Source organism: Equus przewalskii, chromosome 9 (genome assembly GCF_037783145.1).
Source record: "Equus przewalskii isolate Varuska chromosome 9, EquPr2, whole genome shotgun sequence".
Classification (NCBI taxonomy): Eukaryota; Metazoa; Chordata; class Mammalia; order Perissodactyla; family Equidae; genus Equus; species Equus przewalskii.
Window position 1 is genome coordinate 19,010,410 of NC_091839.1, and position 22,243 is coordinate 19,032,652.

Genomic DNA, 22,243 nt, shown 5'->3' on the forward strand with positions numbered 1-22,243 from the left:
GATTCCTCACCTATTCCTGGAGCCTTTGTGGCGTCTGACTTGGTATTAGGCTGGGGACCCAGGGAAGCATGAGGCTCATAGATGGAGGCAGGAGCTCACGGAAGGGAATCGGATGGGCAGACTCCCTGCCCCCCCTCACCACCCCCTGTCCCCCCGCCACCAGCATTACTTGGAAAAATCACCCAGCCCGGGCTTGAGCCTAGATCCACCAGGTCCCTCACTACATCCCCGAGGCTTCCTCGCTCCCTCCCTGGGCCCCAGGTCCCCGCACCCCTCGGGGAGGCAGCCGGGGCTCTTCCCCGCCCCTGCTCTGGGCCCCACCCATGCCTCACCCGCTTCTCCCGCCCCCAGATCGTCTCCTCGGCCTCCACCGACCTCCAGGACTACACTTACTACTTCGTGCCCGCGCCCTGGCTCTCGGTGAAGCTGCTCCGGCTGCTCCAGTGCTACCCCCCGCCAGGTACCACGGGCCCACTGCCCCGGCAGCTGGGGCCTCCGACCTCGGGGGGAGCAGGCGGGCCCGGGGCTGGGGGTCTGCGTCAGGATTTCTCTGAGGTGAGGCGGGGGCCAGTCCGCAGCTGGGGGCACCCTGAGCCCAGAGCCCCCCAGGAAGCTTCCAGGATAGGATGTTGTGCGAGCCCGGGAGCAGCGCAGCACAGGGCCACCCTGCTAGCACAGAGAACAGACAAATCGCCGGTGTACGTCGGTCCCTGCTATGGGCCAGGGTCCCGGTGAAGCTGCCTGTGCGTTTCAACCCTGTCACGTGGGGGTCGTTGTCATGCCTGTTACAGATGAGGAAACCGAGGCTTGAGGGGGCGTCCTTGCCCAAGGTTGCCCGGCAGGGTGGGGGCGATTCCAGGCCGTGCTGTGTGACTTAGTGTAGCTCTGTTGGGGTTTTCACGTTCCCCTTGCTCATGGGCACGACCGCTGGTGTGGACAGAGTGCCTATGGTGAGCCAGGTGCTGCCTGGGCTGTCACACCCTCCCAACAGCTGGTGTGGGGGCCCATCCCTGCGACGTGCAGACAGCGAAACTAAGGCTTGGAGATGAGACCTCGCCTGCCCAGGCCCAGGCGTCACCAAGGGGCAGCGCCTGCCTCCAGACCCTGCTCTGACCTCCACCGTGTGGCCAGGGCTCCCTCTGGCTCCCGTCTCCTGGGCCACCTGCCCTGCAGCGCAGTTCTGAGGGACCCTGTGCCGGATGCTCAGCACGTAGTCTCTGCTTCACGAGCCAGTTCCCCTCTGTTCAGCCCAGGGCTGAACGCCTGCCGTGGGTCAGGGGCTGACATGGCCCTGAATCTCCATGGCCAGCTGTGTGTGAGGGGGTCTGTGTCTCTGTGTCTATCTGTATGCATGTCACTGCATACATGTCTGCATGCAAGTCAGGATATGCATCTCTGTGTGCATGACTCTGTGTGCATATCTGTGCATGCATGTCAGTGTGTGCATGTTACTGCGTACATGCATGTCACTGTGCGTGTCTGTGTGTACATGTCTGCATGCATGTCAGTACGTGCATCTCTCTGTGTGCATGTTAGTGTCTCCATGACTGTGCATACATGTCAGTGCATGCATGTCTATGCGTGCATGTCTGTGCACACGTTGTAATTGAGTATAGGATGTAAGTGGCACCAAAGGCCCATCACAGCCTGTGAAGGACAGGGGTGAATTTTGCCATGTGGCCTGGGGAAGGTGCTTGCCCTCTCTGGGCCTCTTTCTCATCCTGGCAGGAAGCGCTTAGGTGGAGCTCTGAGCCCACCTCCATCTGAGAGGCCCCACCTCGGAATTTCAGGGTGTGCCGGGCGCGCACCTCACCCTCTTCTCTCTGCCTGGGAGGCTTGGCGGCTTGGCCCCAGCAGACGGCACCGGGCACGAGAGCCTAGCCCCGGTTTATTCCCACCGGATTTATTCATACACCATATTATGAAAAACTGCAGCATACAGACAAGTAGCGAGGACCTGTCACCCAGACTGCACATTTTGCTGTGTGTGCATGCTATTCTTTTGTTATTTTTTCCTGAAATATTTAAGTCCATTACAGACATCGTTATGTTTTATATTAAATATATTGTTCCCATTTCTAAAAACTGTGGACATTTTCATTCACAGCAGCAATTCTGCAGTCACACATAAAACTAACAACGATTCCCTAAGGTTCTCTGATACTCACTGCACGTTTTCCTAATTTTCCCCAAAATGTCTTTCACAGTCTGTTCAAACTAGGATCTGATGAAGAGACAAGTATCAAATTTGAGTATTATTTCTCATAAGTCTTTTCATCTGGCAGAATTACACTCTTTCTTTCATGATATTGGCTTTCACCCCAGCTTTTTTTTTGGTGAGGAAAATTGGCCCTGAGCTAACATCTATGCCAATCTCCCTCTGTTTTATATGTGGGACACCACCACAACATGGCTTGATGAGCTGAGTGTAGGTCTGTGCCCGGGAGCCAAACCCACAAACCCAGGGCTGCTGAAGCAGAGCGTGCAAACTTAAGCACTACGCCACCGGGTTGGCCCCCACCCCAGCTTTTTTTTTTTAAATTTTTTCTTAAGATTGGCACCTGAGCTAACAACTGTTGCCAATCTTCTTTTTTTTTTTCCTGCATTTTCTGCCCAAATCCCTCCAGTACATAGTTGTACTTTTAGTTGTGGGTCCTTCTAGTTGTGGCATGTGGGACACTGCCTCAGCATGGCTTGATGAGCGGTGCCATGCCCGCACCCAGGATATGAACCAGTGAAACCCTGGGCTGCCGAAGCAGAGCATGTGATCTTAACCACTTGGCCACAGGGCTGGCCCCACCCCAGCTTTTTATTATGAAAAATTTCAAACATAAAGGTAACTTGTGAGAACAGTGTAATGAACTCAGGCACCCTCTCCCTGGACTCAGCCAGCTGGTAAAGCCTCTGCTGTGTCTGCGCTCTCACTCGCTCACTCTCTTCAGACGCACTGTTGCTAAATTACTTGAAACTGAGTCGGCCACATCATAACATTCCCCCCACCCTGAAACACTTCCAAAGCGGGCTCCTGGGCCCGGGGACCCTGTGCGACCACAGTGCCCTGCTCATGGCGAGGGAGATGCAGAATAGCCCCACAGAGTCGTCAGCTCTCTGGGCACCGAACTGCCTGCATTGTCCATAGCTTTACTTTTATGGCTTCAAAAAAATACAGTACAATCTAGGCCCACAAATTAAATTTGATTATGTCTTTGTTATTTTGTTTTTTAGTCTGGAATAGTCCCCCACCCCAACCCCCACCACCTGTTTTTGAAGAAACCAGGAGAGTCTTGCATTGCAGGGTTTGGCTGATTGCTGCCTGTGTCCTTTAGCTCGGCCCTCTGTGCTGTGAATTGCCTGGTAGATCTGGATGCAGCGGTTTTTGCTAGAACATTCGACAGCTGTTCTGTGCACCTGGCATTGCCTCACATTCAAGGGAATGGCAGTTATCGGGTTTGTGTGAGCTTCTAGTTGGCGTCTATGTGTCTCGTGGTGGCCCAGCTTTGTGACTGTTGAATGCCTAACCCCAGGCGTGGAGCCTGGCCCTCGTGTGCGCTCGGGTCTCCTGCTGAGTGGTGAGTGCTGGCGAGTGGGTTCTGTCAGACAGTGCTCGCCACTCAGACCCCTCCCTGGGCTGGCCTGGTTTGAGGATGTCTCGGGAAGGCTCCTGGAGTTTTCTTGGCTCTGTGAGAAACTTAAACAGCATTATGCTCCAGAAGGGAAAACTGAGGCTCACAGGGGTGGAGCTTCTTGCCCTGAAGGGTCTGAGCAGAGTAGGACGAGAGCCCAGGTCTGGAGATGTGTTCTCTGTCGGCCTCCCACCTCCGCTGGTCACCTGGGGACCCGGGAAGGGCTTGAGGGAGCAGAGACCCCCGCCCACAGCTGTAGGGCCTGTGCCCTTCCCGTGGAGGGTGGGAGCCGTGGCGTGGTGCCTGCCCCTGGCGGTAGGCTGGGCAGGGGGCGCTCAGCCTGGGCACGCGCTCCGTTTCCCCAGAGGATGCGGCTGTGAAGGGGCGGCTGGTGGAGTGTCTGGAGACGGTGCTCAACAAGGCCCAGGAGCCGCCCAAGTCCAAGAAGGTCCAGCACTCCAATGCCAAGAACGCCATCCTCTTCGAGACCATCAGCCTCATCATCCACTACGACAGGTGCACCGCCAGGGGCTGGGACAGGGGCTGGGGCCCGACTCCTGGTCTGAGGGAGGAGCGGCTGGGGCTAGAGTCCCGGTCTGAGGGAGGAGGGGCTGGGGCTGGGCTCCTGGATCCTAGGCGAGCAGGTCTGGGAATCTTGACTTGTAGGCAGGAGGACGATGACAGGGTGTGAAATGTTACTCTGCCAGGTTGGTGCTGGGCTCTCCTGGGATGCGAAACTCCTGGCTCTTTATTTGGGTCTCCAAGGCCCGGATGTCTCTGTCACCAGGAGTGGTCATGACTGAGGCGGAGGGCAGGAGTTAAGACCTGGGCCCCGAGGGGAGATGAGATGGATCAGCCGGGTCTGCGTCCTCCGCCTCCTCATGTCCCCCTGTCTCTATTTCTCTCTTGCTGGCAGTGAGCCCAACCTCCTGGTGCGGGCCTGTAACCAGCTGGGCCAGTTCCTGCAGCACCGGGAGACCAACCTGCGCTACCTGGCGCTGGAGAGCATGTGCACGCTGGCCAGCTCCGAGTTCTCCCACGAGGCAGTCAAGACCCACATTGACACCGTCATCAATGCCCTCAAGGTGCGACCTCCCGGAGGCTGCCCTGGGCCAGGCCCTCCACACCAAGCAGCCTGAGTCCCCTCTGCCCCCTCAGAGAGGCCCCTGAGTGGCCAGCCCTATGCCAGAATGGGGCCTAGAACACACCCCGCCTGCTCTTCTCCTTCAGACGGAGCGGGATGTCAGCGTTCGGCAACGTGCAGCCGACCTCCTCTATGCCATGTGCGACCGGAGCAATGCCAAGCAGATTGTGTCGGAGATGCTGCGGTACCTGGAGACAGCTGACTACGCCATCCGAGAGGAGATCGTGAGTTCTGGGAGGGGCTGGGGGCCCGGACCCACCGGGTCTGAGGGAGGAGGGGCTGGGGCCTGGACCCCTGGGTCTGAGGGAGGAGGGGCTGGGGCCTGGACCCCTGGGTCTGAGGGAGGAGGGGCTGGGGGCCTGGACCCCTGGGTCTGAGGGAGGAGGGGCTGGGGGCCTGGACCCCTGGGTCTGAGGGAGGAGGGGCTGGGGGCCTGGACCCCTGGGTCTGAGGGAGGAGGGGCTGGGGCCTGGACCCCTGGGTCTGAGGGAGGAGGGGCTGGGGCCTGGACCCCTGGGTCTGAGGGAGGAGGGGCTGGGGGCCTGGACCCCTGGGTCTGAGGGAGGAGGGTCTGGGGCCTGGACCCCTGGGTCTGAGGGAGGAGGGACTGAGGCCTGGACCCCTGGGTCTGAGGGAGGAGGGGCTGGGGCCTGGACTCCTGGGTCTGAGGGAGGAGGGGCTGGGGCTGGACTCCCAGGTCTGAGGGAGGAGGGGCTGGGACTCCTGGGTCTCCAGATGGAGACACTGGTGAGCCCAGATCCGGGTGAGTCCCCACCCCGACTCTCCTGGTGGGCACATGCATGTATACACACTCCTCCGTCCTCCCTCCCGGCCGGCAGGTCCTCAAGGTGGCCATCCTGGCCGAGAAGTACGCAGTCGACTACAGCTGGTACGTGGACACCATCCTCAACCTCATCCGCATCGCAGGCGACTACGTGAGCGAGGAGGTCTGGTACCGTGTGCTGCAGATAGTCACCAACCGCGATGACGTTCAGGGCTATGCCGCCAAGACCGTCTTTGAGGTCAGCACCCCCACCTCACCGCCATGACCTGCAGCAAGGCCAAGCAGGGACAGCTGGGCTGTGGGGCCAGCCAGCCTGGCCACCACCCTGTTTCCTCCTCCTCAGAGCGGTGCCTGGGCACCCAGGGGAGAGTCAGCAGGGTGTGGGCCTGGGGCGCCCAGCCCGTAGTTGCTGATCCCCAGGTCTCAGCAGTTTCCCATTCCCTCTGCCCAGAAAAGGGGGCCCAGTGCCTCCTCATTTTACTCCCAGTGTGGTGTGGGCTGGTCACTTAACCACTCTGTGCCTCAGTTTCCCCATCTGTAACCCCACCCATGTCATAGAGTCGTGAGGGTTCCACAAGTTAAGACAAGTCAAGGGCTCAGCACTGGCCTGGTGCCCCTGAGCACCCCTGAGCCGGGCGGCACCACTCACTCTTGTCCTCGCCCGTCCCGTCCCTGCCCCAGGCGCTCCAGGCCCCCGCCTGTCATGAGAACATGGTGAAGGTTGGCGGCTATATCCTTGGGGAGTTTGGGAACCTGATTGCTGGGGACCCCCGCTCCAGGTGAGACAGTGAACACACGCACTTCTGAAGGCTTGGGGGTGGGGGACCCCAGGAGTCTCCAGGCTGGTGACGATGGGGCCCTCACACCAAACCCCTGGGGGGTCAGGAGGGCCCAGCTGTCAGGAACATCTGAGACGGGGCATGTGACGGTTGGGGCCCTGGGGAACAGCAGTGCCCTCGAGCGGGCCCAGGGTCCTGGGCAGGGTTCCCCCAGGGAGCGGCATCGTGGGGGGCTTGCTGGGGGAGGGCCGCTGTAGCCGGCCCCGCTGACACCCGCGCCCCACAGCCCCCCGGTGCAGTTCTCGCTGCTGCACTCCAAGTTCCACCTGTGCAGCGTGGCCACGCGGGCCCTGCTGCTGTCCACCTACATCAAGTTCATCAACCTCTTCCCCGAGACCAAGGCCACCATCCAGGGCGTGCTGCGGGCCGGCTCCCAGCTGCGCAACGCCGACGTGGAGCTGCAGCAGCGCGCCGTCGAGTACCTCACCCTCAGCTCCGTGGCCAGCACGGACGTCCTGGTCAGAGCCGCCTCGCGCCCCTCCTGCGCCCGCAGCCTTGCTCTCCGGAGCCGCAGCCCGCCCCTGATCCGCTGCCGCCCCCGACCTGCAGGCCACGGTGCTGGAGGAGATGCCGCCCTTCCCCGAGCGCGAGTCGTCCATCCTGGCCAAGCTGAAACGCAAGAAGGGGCCGGGGGCCGGCAGCGCCCTGGATGACGGCCGGAGGGACCCCAGCAGCAACGACATCAACGGGGGTGTGGAGCCCACCCCCAGCACCGTGGTGAGTCCCCCGGGGCCAGGCCCCCCGGGGCGGGGCGGCCGGGGATCACCTGTCCTCATTGTCACCTGCCTCCTGCAGTCGACACCCTCCCCATCCGCCGACCTCCTGGGGCTGCGGGCAGCTCCTCCCCCTGCGGCCCCGCCGGCCCCCTCGGGCGCAGGCAACCTCCTGGTGGATGTGTTCTCCGACGGCCCCGCCGCGCAGCCCGGCCTGGGGCCCAGCGCCGAGGAGGCCTTCCTCAGGTACCGCCCCTTTTCCGTCTGCCCCGCCCACCTCGCTCCTCCCTCCCTGTCCCTGTGCCTCTGTCGTCCTGGCTGCCACCTCTCCTGGCCTTCTCCCTCCCTCTGGCCACTCTGGCCCCGCTTCGTCGTCCTCTCCTGTCACCGTGTCTCAGCCTGCTCTTCCTTCTCTCCTTCCCTCCTCCCTCTTTCTCTCTCTCCGGCCCTCTTGCTGCCTCTCTGGGATTGGCTGCCTGCCACGCCTGTCTTCTCTTGTCTGCTCTGGGATTGGATGGCCCAGCGAGCTGGAGCCGCCTGCCCCTGAGAGCCCCATGGCTTTGCTGGCTGACCCAGCTCCAGCTGCTGAGTAAGGGTGGCCTCAGGGGGCGGGGGGCAGACTCTCGTGTCCCTAGGGAGGGTTAGGGGACTGGGAACTCTCGTCAAGGGGTTCCTGCTGAGCCGCAGAGGCAGGGACATGGAGGGGAGTGAAAGTCAGGGTCCTGTGATGGGGGCACGGAGGGGACGGCACATCCAGAGCCTGGTCCCCTTAGAGGCAAGGGCCAGTCTGATTCTGGGGTTCTCTGAGGTTCTTTGGGGAACCTGGGGATGTGGACTCGGGGGTTCTGTCCCTTCAGAGCTTGCTGTCTCCTACCTAGTAGCTCTGGCCCTTTGCCTCCAGCCCCCCAAGCCCCCAGCCATCTCCTTCCTTTCCTGCTTGCAGCCCAGGTCCTGAGGACATCGGCCCACCCATCCCGGAAGCCGATGAACTGCTGAATAAGTGAGTCCCGAGGGAGATCAGGGAGGGGAGTGGGGACAGGCGAGGACCACAGAGCAGGGCCCAGACAGGCCCCCTGTCATCCTGAGCCCCCCGCCGCCCCACCCAGGTTCGTGTGCAAGAACAACGGGGTCCTGTTTGAGAACCAGCTGCTGCAGATAGGAGTCAAGTCGGAGTTCCGGCAGAACCTGGGTGCGTCCGGGTGGCCTGGGCTTCAGGGAGACCGTGGCTTGGAGGGTGGCTGGGGAGGAAGTAGAAGGAACCCAGATGGAGCCCCGCCTCCCTCCCACAGGCCGCATGTATCTCTTCTATGGCAACAAGACTTCCGTACAGTTCCAGAACTTCTCGCCCACCGTCGTCCACCCCGGAGACCTCCAGACTCATATCCTCTCGGCCTGGCCTGGCCCCCTGGCTCCAGCCCGCCCCTCCGGTCTGCCCCTCTGGCTGCTGGGAAGCAGGTGGAGCCGGTCCAGAGCTCTGGGTGGCCCTCTTGGGAACCTGAGCGCATGGTTACCTCTCTGAGATGTGCTGTCGTCTGTGAGACGGGGGTGGGCCTCCTTCCCCCAGGACAGGGGATGGCAGTGAGGTGACATGATAGGTGCACACAAGGCTTGCCTTCTGGGACCCCAGCTGCTCCAGGCCCTTCCGTGTCCTGACCTCATCCTCCGTCGGGCTCCACACCCATCTTTCCAGCTCTTCCTGTATGTAAGAGCCAGGCCTGCAGGTCTTTCTGCTGCCCAGGGCCTCTCCTGTGTGACCAGGGCCACTCATTTTGCCTCTCTGAGGCTTCCTGTCCTCCCCGTGAAGCGGAGACCTTCTTCCTTCTCGGGTTGTTTTGAAAATCAGCACAACTGGAAACCCCTGGCGGGGGGCTGGCCTGAAGGAAGTGCTCGAGTGGGGTCCGTCCCCTCTGCCCCATCTCTGGGCCTCATTTCCACACCGTGAAGTTACAGGATTAGACCCCAAACTTGGAGGACCTTTTCAGGTCTTTGCTTTATTCATCATCGACACTTCCAGAGGCTTCCTGGAGGCTCAGCTCTGTGCTGGGCACAAGGTGGGGGCGGGAGTGGGGGAGATGCATAAGACCCCATCCTTGCCGATGGGTTGTGGACATGAAAGTAGATGGTGACAACACTGCCACCATTTTTGTGCCCTTACCACGTGCCAGATACGCTGACAGGTCCTTGTAGTGGCTCATTTCATCGAATGCTGGGGACACCGTGTCCATTTTGCACATGGGGCTGAGAGGGGCTGAGTAACTCGCCCCCAGTCACTGGGGTGGTAAGAGCTGGGGGGCGGACCCAAGGCAGCCTCCAGAGCAGAGGGCTCCTGCTTGAGGACGGTGTGCCCTGTGCCGTAGCGCAGGTTGCTGAGCCCACGGGGAATGCCAGAGTGGCTCGTACGGGGTGGCTTTGGGGTGTCACATAGGAAGGACTTCGGGGTGGGGGAAGGTGCCTTGTAGGATGAGTCCAGGACGGCAGGGCCGGCCCCTCGGGGTCCTGCAGCTTGGGGCTGCTGGGAAAGTTCAGAACCATCAGGGGGTCCATGCCCAAAGTCCCCAGGGCCGCCCCCTCCTTGCTTCCTTGACCCCGGCGGGCACAGCTGGCCGTGCAGACCAAGCGCGTGGCCGCGCAGGTGGACGGCGGCGCACAGGTGCAGCAGGTGCTCAACATCGAGTGTCTGCGGGACTTCTTGACGCCCCCGCTCCTGTCCGTGCGCTTCCGGTGAGTGGGCGGGGCGCGGGGGCGGGGCCCCCTGGGAGGGCGGGGCCTGACGGAGCGCTCCCTCCTCCCCCACCAGGTACGGGGGCGCCCCGCAGTCCCTCACCCTGAAGCTGCCGGTGACCATCAACAAGTTCTTCCAGCCCACAGAGATGGCGGCGCAGGACTTCTTCCAGCGCTGGAAGCAGCTGAGCCTGTGAGCGGCGGGGGGCGGGGCCGCAGCCTCACCTGGGGGGCGGGGCTCCCAGGTCCCTGACTCGAGCCTTTCCCCGCCCCCAGCCCCCAACAGGAGGCGCAGAAAATCTTCAAGGCCAACCACCCCATGGACGCGGAAGTTACCAAGGCCAAGGTGAGCGCCGGGGGGAGGCCGGGGAGGCGCCCCTGGGCCAGCATCCCCTCCGTGCCCCCCTCTAACTGGGATCGGAGAGCCGCGGCCGCCTCACTTCTCTCCATCTGTAAAGGGGCGTCAGTTCCTACTCCCAAGGGGTTTGGGGACCTGGTTTGCCGCTGTCTGGGAGCTGGCAGCCATCTGGCACCCTCCTGTGCCTGCCTCTTCCTCCCCAGCTCCTGGGGTTCGGCTCTGCTCTCCTCGACAACGTGGACCCCAATCCTGAGAACTTCGTGGGGGCTGGAATTATCCAGACTAAAGCCCTGCAGGTGGGCTGCCTGCTCCGGCTGGAGCCCAACGCCCAGGCTCAGGTGAGCGGTGGTCTGGGGACGTGTGTGTCCCCGTCCGTCCCTGCCTGTGCGCATTCTCTGCGCCCGCCCCTCCTGCCTCAGTGGGTTCTTTAATCGGCTTCCTCTGCTCTGTGTCCTTGTCTGGCCATTCTCCAGTCTCTCTCCCCTTTCCTCCCTGGTGTTTGTCTCGGTATCCGTTCCATGCTTGGTCTCTCTCATCCTTTACCTCCTCTGTTGCTTTTATTCTTGCCTCTTGTCCCTTCTATCACATTTCTTACCCTTTGTCCTTTTTCTTTCCTCTCACCTTTTATCTCCCCCCGGGCTCTCCATCTCCTCCGCGTCTTCCCTGAGTTCCTCCCCATGTCGCCCCCCAGATGTACCGGCTGACCCTGCGCACCAGCAAGGAGCCCGTCTCCCGTCATCTGTGTGAGCTGCTGGCCCAGCAGTTCTGAGCCCTGGACTCTGCCCCCGGGGCCGTGGCTGGCGCCGGGCAGCCCCTGGGACCGAGGCAGCTTTGGTGGATGGGGCAGCAAGGGGACCTCCGCTGGTGGTGACAGGGAAGACCCCGGGGTGGGGGGATGCCTAGGACCTTCCTCCGGCCTTTTGTATTTTTATTTTTGTTCATCTGCTGCTGTTTACATTCTGGGGGTCAGGGGGGGCCCCCTCCCTCCTTTCCCCCCCCAAGCACAGAGGGGAGAGGGGCCAGGGAGACTGGCACCTCCTCCCCTCCCACGCGCCCCCTCGTAGCCCCTCTACCCCCTCCCCATCCAGGGGCTGTGTATTATTGTGAGCGAATAAAGAGAGAGACGCTAACAGCTTGGCGTCCATGTCCATGGCTGACAGCGGTGGTCAGAGGAGCGGGGTGAGGGCGTGCAGGGTGTGGGTGGCCAGGACCCGAAGCCCATGGGTGGGACTCTGAGAAGACAGCAGCAGCAGCAGCCGCCGGGGCCCCAGCTGCAGGGCCACCAGCCGCCACCCTGTGCCTGGCTCTTCGGGCCCCGACACCAGGTAGCAGGCCCGCGGCACCTGGGCCCGGTGGGCTGTGTCCTCTGCCTTCTCCTCTGGCTGCCCTGGCTCTGAAGGAAGGACAGGAAAGGCCGAGGTGACCAGTGGGGCCTGGACAAGTGGGATGCCAACCTGCAGTAGCCACACCCATCCTGGGCTTAAGTTTCTGACTCCTGATGGGGAAGCTTGCCCGCTCCAGCCAGCTGTCAGTGACCTGAACAAGGCCACGGGCTTTTTCCCCCTCTTCCCACCTGGCCTTTGTCCCCTGCTTTCTTGGGGGTACTGTGTGCAGCCCTGGGCAATCCGATTAGCAGTACAGACCACAGGCACGCAGGTGATGCTCCCCAGGCGCCAGGGCCGAGCTCCTGGCACCATCCCGAGGACCCCGGCCCACTTACACGGGGAGGCAGGCGGGGCTGGTGGGGTCGCACAGCCAGGAAGGGACGGTCGTCTGCCCCTCCCAGGTGGAGCTCTTTACCATCTTGCTCCATTCCGCAGGGCCTTCACTGGGGCTGTACCATCCCCCTAAGTCCCTTCCTTTGTCTCTCTGGGCCTCCAGGGTTCTACGACAACTTTTCCCTCCTAACCTGGGCTCTGTGGATCCCCCCACAATGAGGACGATAGGCAAAGCCTGTACTGTGAGCAGTGGAGCGCAGCGTGTGGCTGTGGGAACCAGGCTGCCCATGTTTGAATCGTGGCTCTGCTGCTGCTTAACTGAGCCTCAGTTTTCTCATCTGTAATATGGGGATGATGATAGAACAGGAAACAGCTCTCAGCCGTGAGGATGAAGTGAGTCATCACGTAGAAAAGCACTTGGCAAGAGCTGAGGTCTCGGGTTAACTATCAGGATTACCTAGGAGGTTCTGGAACCAGGCTGGGGCCTCCCTGCCCTGCTTCCTTCAGTGTCGGTGCCCAGTCCTCAAGGAGAGCCGTGCCCAATGCATGCCCGGTTCTCCTACCAGTTTCCCCAGCCCCACCCTTTACTCCCGCCGTATGTGACTTGGGGCTCAGTGTCCCAGCCTCTGCAAAGGGGGCACTGTGCCCACCACTGACCTGTTGGGAAGTGCGTGGCGGTGACCAGGGTGTAGAAAGAGCGGAGAAGGCGCCGGCGCTGCTCAGGAGAAGGCTCTGGAGGAGGAAGAGAGCCAGGGTGAGGGAGAGCCCCTCCCTGGCCCGCGCCCCTCCCGGCCCCGCCCTCCTCCTCAGTCACCTTTATCCCCCGAGGGCTCCACGGTGAAGAGGCAACGTTTCAGTTCCAGGTGGAGGAGCAGCAGCCTGTGGGAAAGGGGGTTCATGGCCAGGGCAGAGGGGATGAGGACCCCCAGCCCACTGCCCCGTCCGAGCCCTACCCGAGGATGTCCGTGTGCAGGGGGAAGCCCGCGGGCAGCGCTCGGGGTCCCAGCGGCAGGCAGGCCCGCAGCGGGTCCAGCAGCGGCAGCCACCAGCGCTCCAGAAGCTGCAGGGGGCGTGGTCAGCGGGGGAGGCGGGGCCGGTGGGTGAGGTCAGGGAGGAGGGGCGGGGCCCTCAGGGCGGAGGGCTGAGGGGACCGAGGAAGGGACGAGGCCTGGAAGGATGCTGACCGTGGAAAGGCGAGGCCCGGAAGGATGGGGTAAGAGCGAAAGGGGCCGAGCTGTGATCAAGGCGACTGGAGCGCTGTCCAAGGGGGGGCGGGGCCCACGGGAGGGGCGGGGCTGGCCCAAGGCGGGTCCAGGGTGGACAGAGCCCCGCAGAGCCGGCGCGCGGGTACAGGGTGTGACGGGAAAGCGGGACACTGCCCGGATTCACCTGTGGATCCAGCTGGCCGAGGGGCGGGCGCGGCCCGCAGAGCAGACACAGCTCCAAGCCCGGCAGCAGCGTCAGGGTCAGAAGCCGGTGCGGGACCTGAAGCGGGGCGCAGGGTGGGCTGGCCGGAGCCTCGCCCCTTCCCGCCGCAAGCCCCGCCTCCAGGCCCCAACCCTTCTCGCGCCCCGGCCCCGCCCACTCACCGTGGGGCTCCCGTGCGGCAGGTACACCGGATAGTCGCGAGCGGCCTGCGGCGGCAGCGAGCCCACCAGCCAGGGCAGCAGCACGGCCTCCGGCATCCCCAGCCGCCACCAGCTCTCTGTTGCTGCCACCACCCGGCCCGACACGACCAGGCTGACGAAGGCCGTGCCCGCGGCCTCAGCGAACCCAGAGAGGGCTTCCTGGGGGAAGGGAGGCGCACGGGCGGCAGTGACTCCGCGGGTGGGCGAGGAGTGGGAAGAGACCAGCATACGGTTCCCTGCCTAGCGGCCATGATCGTGTCTGTCACCCTCCTGGGCCTTCACGTGCAGCTGCAGTCCCCAAGTCGCATTGTGAAGCTAGATTACACAGGTACAGTCCTGCTACCACACCTGACACATGCTCCTGAAGCTCATAATTCTACCTGCAGCAGGTACGGCTTATTGAGGCCTGCTAAGTGCCAAGCAGGTGCAATCAACCACCTACTGAAGCTCAGAGACGTCAAGTCACCTGCTGAGAGTCACACTGCTGGGAGGCCGCCGGGCCAGGTGAATCAGCAAGAGCAGTATTTAAGGAAGGGTAGACAGAGATTGCCCAGGCAAAAGGAACAGCATGTGCGAAGGCAGGGAAGCTGTTGGGATTTCTGGCATGAGGCAGCAGGGGAAGGTGGTCCGTGCGGTTAGCAGAGGTTAAGGTGAGCAGGTTGGTGGGCGTCAGATTCCACAGGTCCTCAAACACCAAGCTGAGGGGCTGGGGCCTTGTCCAGGGGGCGATGGAAGCCACTGGAGGGCTGTGACCAGGGAAGGGGCGGGGTCCTCTCGGGGTGTAGAAAGATCCTTCTGGGGCCAAGTAGGGGCCGGACTGGAAGGCGAGAGGATGGGAAGGGGTTGAGGCAACGGTCCAGGGGTAGGAAGATGAGGACCGAGCCAGGCCTCTAGGGACAGGTTTAAGAGTTCCCAAGGCACCCCCAATACCTGCAGGAGAGACCCCTCTGGAGGAACCACACAGTCCACACACTGGGTCAGGTCCCCGATGAGCTCTGAGTCCCCCAGGAAGCTGTCGATGAGGCGGTAACTGGCCTAACAGAAGGAGAAGAGGGGAGCCTAGGACCCAGGTGGGTCCCAGATCTACTGCCACCCCCGCAGAAAATCGGCCCTGGGCCTAGCTCCAGGGTCAAGCTGCCCCAAGAACCCACGGGCTCAGGGGCTGCTAGGAGCTGTAGTTCCCAAATAAAAGACTAGGTATCCTAACTTCCCATCCCCACGTCCCACAGCCTCACCCTCAACTCCTTCTTCAGTCTCTCTACGTTGCGGATATTGGTCAATTCTTCAAGTCCCACAAGAAGAACCTAGAAAAATGATAAAAGAGAGTTAGGGGCCCAGGACGATTCGTTCTAAGAGAGGAGAGGCTGCGACTGAGACGGAGGGAGGAGGCAGCTGGGGATCTGGACTCCTGAGTGGGAGGGAGGAGGGACTGAGGGCCAGGATTCTGGGTTTTGGAGGAGGCGGGTGTTAGGGGCCTGGCTCCTGGGGCTGAGGGAGAAGGATGCTGAGAGCTCAGATTCCTGGGTTTGGGAAAATGGGCTGGGAGTCTCACCATGGCCCCAAACACCATCTGGAGTAGTCGCTCCAGTCTCAGCTCCGAGGTGCCCTCTTCAGGTGACAGAACAATGAGGGTGATGCTGGGGGAAAAGAAGGTGAGAAGGAAGAATGAGTCCAGGCCTGGGAAACAGGGCAATGAGGACAGTAGAGTCTGCCCTTGATCCTGGACGCCAGCTACGTCCTCCCCCAGCACAACTTGCTTCTCATGCAGAGAAACTCGGGGATCAGAGAGGGTAGCTGGCTTGTCAGAGATGCCACAGCCAAGCAAACATCTGGCCTTGGAGAGCTGGAAGGCCTTGTGGCATCTTCAACAAGGGCTATCTCCCGGGTCCTGTCCCTGCCCCAAGCTACCGCTTGGTGACCTGTCGTGGAAGCTTTTCCACACCACGGTCGTGTCCTCGGTCCTCGCAGAGCTCAGCTGCACCTCCAGATTCTGCCCAAACATGTGAACTCCATTGAGGGAGCCGATGACAGAGAACGGGAGCTGGGGAAAGGTGGGGGACATTAGACAGAAGCCCCCAATCCCCTCCTCCTTGGGACTCAAGTGTCCAAGCCCCCGGCCCCCTCCTCCTTCTAGATCCCCTGACCCCTCCTTGTCGGGGAACCAAGATTATTGGTCCATTGCACGCTCGGCCCTATACACTCATCTCTCAACCTTGCCCAGCCGGCAGTCCCCTGAAGACCCAGAGTCCCAGCGCCTAGCCCTCTTCTGTTTCGGGGATCCAAGGGTCCAGGGCCCCACCTGCTGGCGGGCGGGGGCGCCGCCGCGGCTGCTTCTGCAGAACAGGGGCACCCCGCTGGAGGCCGCGAGGCACATGAGATGTACGATGCCCTCCGTCCCCTCCTCCCCCATTCGGAATCCTCCCCAGTTCCCTCGTGGCGACGGCCAGTGCCCGCCTTGGAGCGCGCCCGTCGTCACACTAAGTCGGGCTGCCGTCCGAAGCCGCCAGAGGGCGAAATGGGGAGCCGATTGGAAGAGGACTAGATTCCCGCCTACTTCATCCAACGCAAACCCAGCCTCTAGCACCTCCCCCAAAGCCCTCTGGGCTCTCCTCCGCCCCAACCGGAAGTCACTGTGCCCCTAACAAAGATGGCGGCCAATTGGATTGGCCGAGCTTCATTGTCTCTCCCTGGAGTGGTTTGCTTCCATTTATTTAAGGAAGAGAATGAAGAGCCCGGCTTGAAGGTACTGACCGCGCCAAGGCGTTGCCTAGCAACCATCAGGGAGGCCAGGATGTTTTACATTCTAAATTGATAAACAGCTGTGCCCCACTCAAAGATGGCGACGGTGCCGTGCCGTTGCCTAGCAACCACTGCCACCCCGCTTTCCCTTTTATAGTGGTAAACACTATGCCCCGCTCAAAGATGGCGACCGTGCTGAGGAGTTGCCTAGCAACCACCAATCAGTCTCATTTCCAGTCTAAGAACGTAAACAGTTTTGCCCGGCTCAAAGATGGCCCAGCGCCCTTTCTTAGAGCGACATCAGACAAACACCATCTCCCCCCTCACCCTCCACGATGGTTTGGTCCGGCGAGCGTTGCCTAGTAATCACGAAATGAGGTGGTTGTTTTTGTTATCAGGGAAAGATGAAGTCCTTTATTTTCCAGAATCATAACAACGTCATTTTTGTAGTGAATCTATACATGATAGTACATCATGCAGAATATGAAGCGAGTCCTCCACAAATCCTTTCCCTAAAAGTAAAAAGTTGACAGTTTAACAGAATATTCATGTTTTCATAAATATGATCACTAGGCTAATGTCGTTTTCAAACTTTCTTTTTCTATTCCACCCGTGTAAATATACTTCGTCTTTTTACAATGTCTTTTTATAGTCTATATTACGGATGTAACGAAATCGGCTTAGCCAATCCTGTCTTGACGCGCATAGGTGCTTTCCTGTGTTGAAGTGATGAAGTGAATCTCATTATCAGTTTAATTGGCTAGATGTTTTCTCTTTTGTTGAATAGTTGCCTTTATTCATCCAAACATATTTTAAAAATGTATAGTAATCTTAAAAAACATTCATTTCTTTTAAAACATGTTTTGCCTGCATTCTGGATTTGATTCCTAATGCTGATTAAGAAATATACAGGCATTTACCCTGCACATTAAATTACACGAAACTTCTGGAGGAATAAACAGATGCGTAAAATAACAAATGAAGTAAAAATACAATTTCTCCCTGAGTTCCATGCATTTTTTCTCTAGTCCATTCATATTTACTATGACTATTGATATCTTTGGGGTTGTTTCTGCCATCTTATTTTTATTTTTCTTGTTGTTCTTCCTTTTTTTGGTACTGTATCTCGGGACTGTTTCCTTTTGCTTTGCTTTTTTTTTTCTTTTTGCTAGGAAAGCTTCACCCTGAGCTAAGATCTGTTGCCAATCTTCCTCTCTCTCTCTCTCTTTTTTTCTTTTCCCCTCCCCAAAGCCCCAGTACATAGTTGTACATTCTAGTTGTGGGTCCTTTCAGTTCTTCTATGCAAGCCGCCACCACAGCACGGCCACTGACAGACGAGTGGTGTGGTTCTGGGACCAGGAACCGAACCAGGCCACCGAAGCAGAGTGCACTGAACTTTAACCACTAAGCCATCACAGCTGGCTCTGTCCTGCCTTTTTCATATTATTTTCCCTCCTTTCTTATCTTTTTTTGTTTCCTCAATCTTGTTTTCTCTCTCTCTTCTGATTTCAAATTTATACACTCTAATTCTAATTAATTTGTGTTGGTTATCCTTGGAATTTTACAATACACATTTAATTTAGCAAAAAGCTAAACAAGATCTTAAACCCTCTCTCAAACAACACAAAAAGCACGTAACAGCCTAACTTTGGAAACTCCCTCCAGCCTAACCAACTAATGTTGTCAGCATTTTAGTTCTGACTGTCTTTATGCCCTCATTGAATATTGTTCTCACTTTACGCAGGCAATATTTATTTGTAATTACATAAGTGTTCATAATGCACTTCTTGCATCTCAGACGTTCCTTCCGGCATAATTTTTGATTTTCTTGCTTCCTGAAATACAGCCTACTGGAAAACTGTTTCTCTATTCACAACACTTCTGAAAACAGATGTGTGGGTTTTCCACACCAAACAATTCTCCAGTTCTCTGTGGACATCAACTGGGTGACTTACAAGTCAATTCACTTGTGACACTAACCACCCAGAGTTCCTTGTGGGCCCCACAGGCTAGGGGCTCAGTCCCACAGGACTGTCCCCACTTCAGATACTAATCACAAGCAATGGGGCCCCAGGTTACCCACACTTCTGAGTTTTGGGGGTTCCCGTGTGCCTCCTCCTCATGTTCGATAATTTCCTTTAATGGCTCCCAGAAGCCAGGGAAACACTTTCCTTACTATTACTGGTTTATTCTAAAGGATATTATAAAGGATAAAAATGGCGGCTGGCCCTGTGATGCAGCGGTTAAGTGCGCACATTCCGCTTCGGTGGCCTGGGGTTCGCCGGTTCGGATCCCGGGTGCCGACATGGCACTGCTTGGCAAGCCATGCTGTGGTAGGCGTCCCACATAGAAAGTAGAGGAAGATGGGCACGGATGTTAGCTCAGGGCCAGTCTTCCTCAGCAAAAAGAGCAGGATTGGCAGCAGATGTTAGCTCAGGGCTGATCTTCCTCAAAAAAGAGGGGGAAAAAAAGACACCCTTTTCCCTCCAGAAATTCCGAGAGTCTTATAAACTCTTGTGTCAGGAACCAACCAGAGACTAAGACCAAATATTATAACGAAAGATGCTCCTACCACCCTTATCACTCAGAAAATTACAGAGGTTTTAGGAACTCTGTGCCAGGAACCAGGACAAAGACTGAATATATATTTCTCATTATATCACAATATCACAATCCTTTAGAAAGTCTCTTGGAGATAAATTCTGGTTTGGCTACCTAGAATGTCTTTTCTCCCACCTTCAATACCATAGAGTTCTGGCATCAAAACTAATTTTTCTCAAAATTCTTAACATATTCCACTATCTTTCAGTTTCCATTTTTGCTGTTAAGAAGTAAACTGTCGGGGCCAGCCTCTGGTTAAGTTCGTGTGCTCCGCTTCGGCGGCCCAGGGTTTCACAGGTTCGGATCCTGGGTGCAGACATGGCACCGCTCATCACGCCATGCTGTGGCGTCATCCCACATAGCAGAGCCAGAAGGACCTACAAGTAGAATATACAACTACCTACGGGGGGTTTCAGGGAGAAGAAGGAAAAAAAAAAGATTGGCAACACCTGTTAGCTGAGGTGCCAATCTTTAAAAAAAAAGAGGGGCTGGCCCAGTGGTCAAGTTCACGCACTCCTCTGCAGGCGGCCCAGTGTTTTGTTGGTTCGAATCCTGGGTGCGGACACGGCACTGCTCATAAAAACCACGCTGAGGCGGCGTCCCACATGCCACAACTAGAAGGACCCACAACGAAGAAGATACAACTATGTACCAGGGGGCCTTGGGGAGAAAAAGGAAAAAATAAAATCTTTAAAAAATAAATAAACTTAAAAAAGAGAAAGAAATTGGCTGTCATTCTACATACAATTTCTTTGTAGAGAGCTGTTCTTTCCCTCTGGGTACTGTTTAATCTTCTCTTTCATCATGATGTGTCAAGGGGAGCAACTCTTTTTTTCTTATGATTTTATACTTTGTGTTTCCAGGATCCAAGGATTTTTTTTTTTTTAGTCAATTCCAGAAAATATACAGCCATGAACGCTTAAAATATTGCTTCTCCTCCACTCTCTTTTTTCCTCTTTGGTCTCAAATTAGAAAAATGTCCGACCTTTTAGCTGCCATATCCCTTTTCAAGGTTTAAATATATATTTTTCTTTCTTAATATTGTACTCTGGGAAATTTCTAATTTATCTTCCACTTCACTAATTCACTCTTCAGCTGGCTTAATCTTCTGTTTCAATTACCCATTGAGTTGGCGGGTTTTTTAGCAGTTAGATAAATTGCCTTGTTTTTTTCCCCAAATCCTCCTATTCTTTCTCCATATTTTTTGATGCTGGCTGTTCCTTGTGATTGTGTGTGTGGTTGGATGCTTCTAAAATGGCTCCCAATGATCTCTGCCTTCTAGTATTTGCTGCCTTTCCTCTTGTGTGTGCACGGGACCTGAGACTTGCCTTTAACAACAGGATTTAGCAAGAGTGATGGAAGGTCACTTCTGAGATTCGGTTATAGGGACTGTGACTTCCATCTTGCTTGGATTCTTTCTCTTGCTTGCTCTGATGCAACTAATGCCACATTGTGACCTATGCAAAGAGAGGTCACGGAACCAAGGATGAGCTCTGGCCAACAGCCTGTGAAGAAGTGAGTTCAGCTAACAATTATGAGAGTGAGCACGGAAGCAGGTCCTTCTCTAGTTGTGCCTTGAGATGACTGTGGCCCTGGCTGACACCGATTAGAACTTGCGAAAGACTCTGACACATAGGACCCAGCTAAGTCTGCCTGGATTCCTCATCTACGGAAACTGTGAAGGAATCAATGTTTGTGTGGGTGTGTGAGGAAGACTGTCTCTGAGCTAACATCTGTTGCCAATCTTCCTCTATTTTGTATGTGGGACGCTGCCACAGCATGGCTTGATGAGCAGTGCTAGGTCCACACCCAGGATTCGAACGCACAAACCCCACGCCGCCGAAGTGGAACGTGCAAACTTAACTGCTACACCACCAGGCCAGACCCCTTGTTATTGTTTTCAGCCACTAAGTTTTGGGGTATTGCTTACACAGTGTGAGATAACTTACGTAATGTCCTTTATGTCTCCCACCATTTGGCACATTATGGTACATTATGAACCTGATAATTCCAATACCCGGAGCCCTGGGGGTGGGGGTTTGCACCTGCTAAGTGTTGTTTCTGTGGACTTGCAGTTGTAGCCTCCGTGCTGGTGGCCTTTGACTGTGCACTCATTATTTGCTATTGATCTGAGTCCTGTGGGAGGATTCACCTCTACTCCTCCGGGAAGCCAAGAGTGTTGGCAACCTGGAGCTAGCTCGGCTGTCCTGGAAAGTCCTGGTGTAGCTGGAGAGCCAGACTCGGTTTTCCAATTCACAGCTGCCTTCAGGCTCTCGGTAATGCCAATGCCGCCAGGTCCCCTGCTGACACTTCTACTGCAAGCCCCTCTTTCTTGTTAATTTCTGGTTCTTTCTCTTTTTGGGGGGAGGGGAAGTCTTGAAAACTATTCCTACCTCTTATGAAACCACCAATGTCACAGAAACAGTGTTTTAACACCTAACCCATCCTAACGCCAGAGGCTAACGGCCAGGCTAACATATCTGATTGTTTATTTGAGGCTTTGTAGTACCGTAATGAAAATAGTTAAAAACCAGTTAACACAATCAATCATACATTCAGCTTATCTAAAGAAAAGTTTCTGGGGCCGGCCCCGTGGCAGAGTGGTTAAGTTCGCGCGCTTTGCTTTGGTGGCCCAGGGTTTTGCCAGTTCGAATCCTGGGCGCGGACATGGCACCGCTCATCAGGCCACGCTGAGGCAGCGTCCCACATGCCACAACTAGAAGCACCCACAGCTAAAATATACAACTATGTACCGGGGGCCTTTGGGGAGAAAAAGGGAAAAAGTAAAATCTTTAAAAAAAAAAGAAAAAGAAAAGTTTCCCTGTAGTTAATAAGGCAGATCTTTATTTTAGGGACCATTTTCATCTTCTTACCTGTTGATCATTTTTTCTATCTCCAATTTACTATTATCTCCCTTACAGTTTTATTAAAAATTTCATTACACTGGTATAAAAAAAAGAGGGCGCTGCTTTAGATTACAAGAAATTTAAGAGCAATCGTGTCTAAATATGTGCTTGGTCTTTGGATCTCGATGCAAATGAAGCAATTGTAAAAAAAAACGTTTTGAGAGAACTGAGGAAATCTGATTATGGATTTAGTGTCAGACGATAATAAGAAATAACCATTTCAGGAGCGATAATGGCGTAGTGGTCATGTAAGAAAAGGGCCATACCTTCTAGAGATGCCTGTCGAGCATGTAAAGGGAAAGTGATATGATGGTGGGGATTTGCTTTAAAAGCCTTCGGCAAAGAAACTAAAAGAAAAAAGGGATGCAGAAGGTCAGCGTGAAAATGTGGTAATACCGGTCTGTGCAAAGAGAATGCACTCTTTTCCCTTGAAATATATTGCCAAACTGCATTGCAGCAAGTGTTCCGA

At 56.9% G+C, this 22,243-nt stretch overlaps 2 protein-coding genes and 1 long non-coding RNA gene across 5 annotated transcripts in view; 2 read left to right on the forward strand and 1 right to left on the reverse strand.

Moving 5' to 3' along the window:
• Positions 1 to 11,314, forward strand: part of AP2A1 (adaptor related protein complex 2 subunit alpha 1) — a 33,023-nt gene extending 21,709 nt beyond the window's left edge. Inside the window, exons 7-24 of one of the 2 annotated variants that reach the window (XM_070558265.1) lie at positions 352 to 460; positions 3,989 to 4,139; positions 4,540 to 4,708; positions 4,854 to 4,991; positions 5,607 to 5,789; positions 6,233 to 6,330; positions 6,617 to 6,848; positions 6,940 to 7,107; positions 7,186 to 7,349; positions 7,627 to 7,692; positions 8,047 to 8,103; positions 8,210 to 8,292; positions 8,393 to 8,481; positions 9,700 to 9,824; positions 9,901 to 10,017; positions 10,101 to 10,170; positions 10,386 to 10,520; positions 10,874 to 11,314. In XM_070558265.1, the coding sequence (XP_070414366.1) occupies positions 352 to 460; positions 3,989 to 4,139; positions 4,540 to 4,708; positions 4,854 to 4,991; positions 5,607 to 5,789; positions 6,233 to 6,330; positions 6,617 to 6,848; positions 6,940 to 7,107; positions 7,186 to 7,349; positions 7,627 to 7,692; positions 8,047 to 8,103; positions 8,210 to 8,292; positions 8,393 to 8,481; positions 9,700 to 9,824; positions 9,901 to 10,017; positions 10,101 to 10,170; positions 10,386 to 10,520; positions 10,874 to 10,951 (2,232 nt within the window). In that variant the 3' untranslated portion in view covers positions 10,952 to 11,314. The remainder of the gene's footprint in view (positions 1 to 351; positions 461 to 3,988; positions 4,140 to 4,539; positions 4,709 to 4,853; positions 4,992 to 5,606; positions 5,790 to 6,232; positions 6,331 to 6,616; positions 6,849 to 6,939; positions 7,108 to 7,185; positions 7,350 to 7,626; positions 7,693 to 8,046; positions 8,104 to 8,209; positions 8,293 to 8,392; positions 8,482 to 9,699; positions 9,825 to 9,900; positions 10,018 to 10,100; positions 10,171 to 10,385; positions 10,521 to 10,873) is intronic. The other variant, XM_070558264.1, reaches the window with a different exon arrangement.
• FUZ (fuzzy planar cell polarity protein) lies at positions 10,172 to 16,276 on the reverse strand. Of its 2 annotated transcripts, none has more exons than XM_070558278.1 (11): positions 15,828 to 16,241; positions 15,448 to 15,569; positions 15,081 to 15,165; positions 14,764 to 14,832; positions 14,459 to 14,563; positions 13,490 to 13,687; positions 13,290 to 13,385; positions 12,854 to 12,960; positions 12,715 to 12,779; positions 12,558 to 12,632; positions 10,172 to 11,575 (listed from the first exon to the last, which is right to left on the reverse strand). In XM_070558278.1, exons 1-11 carry the CDS (start codon positions 15,936 to 15,938, stop codon positions 11,349 to 11,351), a joined length of 1,260 nt encoding a protein of 419 aa, XP_070414379.1. In that variant the 5' UTR covers positions 15,939 to 16,241; the 3' UTR covers positions 10,172 to 11,348. The 2 variants fall into 2 exon arrangements, with proteins under 2 accessions (XP_070414379.1, XP_070414380.1); XM_070558279.1 differs by lacking the exon at positions 10,172 to 11,575 and adding an exon at positions 12,025 to 12,238 and having other exon boundaries at positions 15,828 to 16,276.
• Positions 11,462 to 12,218, forward strand: LOC139073537 (uncharacterized). The gene is made up of 2 exons (XR_011522371.1): positions 11,462 to 11,601; positions 12,064 to 12,218. It is a non-coding gene; the product is annotated as an uncharacterized lncRNA (long non-coding RNA).
• Positions 16,277 to 22,243: the final 5,967 nt, after the last annotated feature.